Source organism: Orycteropus afer, unplaced genomic scaffold (assembly GCF_000298275.1).
Source record: "Orycteropus afer afer isolate SDZICR_OR568_19922 unplaced genomic scaffold, OryAfe1.0 scaffold00273, whole genome shotgun sequence".
Lineage (NCBI taxonomy): Eukaryota > Metazoa > Chordata > Mammalia > Tubulidentata > Orycteropodidae > Orycteropus > Orycteropus afer.
Genome location: NW_006921860.1, coordinates 1,711,541 through 1,712,694, shown reverse-complemented (window position 1 = coordinate 1,712,694; position 1,154 = coordinate 1,711,541). Strand labels below are relative to the sequence as shown.

The following is a 1,154-nucleotide window of genomic DNA, read 5'->3' as shown; positions in this document are numbered from 1 at the left end:
CAGGGCTGCAACGCGCACTAGGTGTGCTGACCCTAACTTACCGTCGGGACAAAAGGCTCGTCCGGTGCACAGTGGTAGTTCTGTAACAAGGCCTGAAGCTGCAGGGAGTTCAACTTAAAGCAGGTGCTGTTGATGTTTGCAATGTCGCCAGGTGCATACTTGTCCATGGTAAGCAGAGTGGTGGCCTATGCAGAAAGAGAGACAATGGCAAGTCTCCTGATGGTCAACACCCACAGACGACGCCCTGTGAGGAGCACTGGCAACACCGTGCTGCCTGCTTCACAAACTGTGAGAGGCAGGCATCAAGGAAGCACAGCTCTGCTGCCATGAGCCACACACGACGGCTAGGAGGTTACCAGATGGCCTTTTCGTTTCACTAAACAGAGAATGACCTTGATGCAGATGTTCCCTCTCCCACAGCATTACACAACGTCGCTCAGAAAGCTAAGATGCATCCCTAAGTACTCCAATCACCTGTGACGGAGCCTGAACACGTCCACTGCAGTGACCTCTGTAACCTGCTCCCACACCCACAAATGAAGATGCAAACCCATCGTCACCCTAGGCTGCTCAGGGCCACGGTCTGCTGGTCAGGACAGACCCGAGCCGCCCGTCCGAGCAGGGAAGGAGCAGGGGCAGGACCTGGCTCTGATGCTCGTCTGATGCTCACCAGCCTGCAGGCTGAAGAGCCCACCGCCTCCACTGTAAACTGGAACCTTTCTTTCCATCAGAGCTTGTGAACGTGCCTTAGGGGTCTCGGTCCAAAGGAATCCTCCTCCCAACTCCAGAGGGCGTGAGCGCCTCTGAGCCTGAGCCCTTCCCTCCCCTGTCGTGCACCAGCAGGACTCACCTGCACGGCCCTGCTGAGGTGGCAATCTGCCGCCAGCTCCAGCCCCTGCTTCTCAGCCCAGGCCTCAATGTGCCCCAGCTGCTGGCGGATAATCGCGCCCCAGTAGTGGGAGCACAGGCCCGAGTCTGGCTCGGTGACCAGTCTGTTGAAGAGCCACATGTTGATGAAGTGGAAGAGCTGCGAGAAGAGCTGGATGGTGAGGGCAGCATTCACCCTGCAGCGCCGCAGCAGCGACATGGCGCCCGTGAGCGTGTGCAGGACGTCGTCTGTGCAGAGCCCGGGTCGAGGACATGCAGGAAATGCA

At 58.2% G+C, this 1,154-nt stretch overlaps 1 protein-coding gene across 1 annotated transcript in view; it reads right to left on the bottom strand.

The window, feature by feature from the left end:
* The window catches only part of AFDN (afadin, adherens junction formation factor), a 137,602-nt gene that overhangs the window by 53,902 nt on the left and 82,546 nt on the right, over positions 1-1,154 (bottom strand). The window contains exons 18-19 of the mRNA XM_042782258.1: positions 851-1,116; positions 42-185 (exon numbers count right to left, since the gene is read on the bottom strand). Of these exons, the coding sequence (XP_042638192.1) occupies positions 42-185; positions 851-1,116 (410 nt within the window). The remainder of the gene's footprint in view (positions 1-41; positions 186-850; positions 1,117-1,154) is intronic.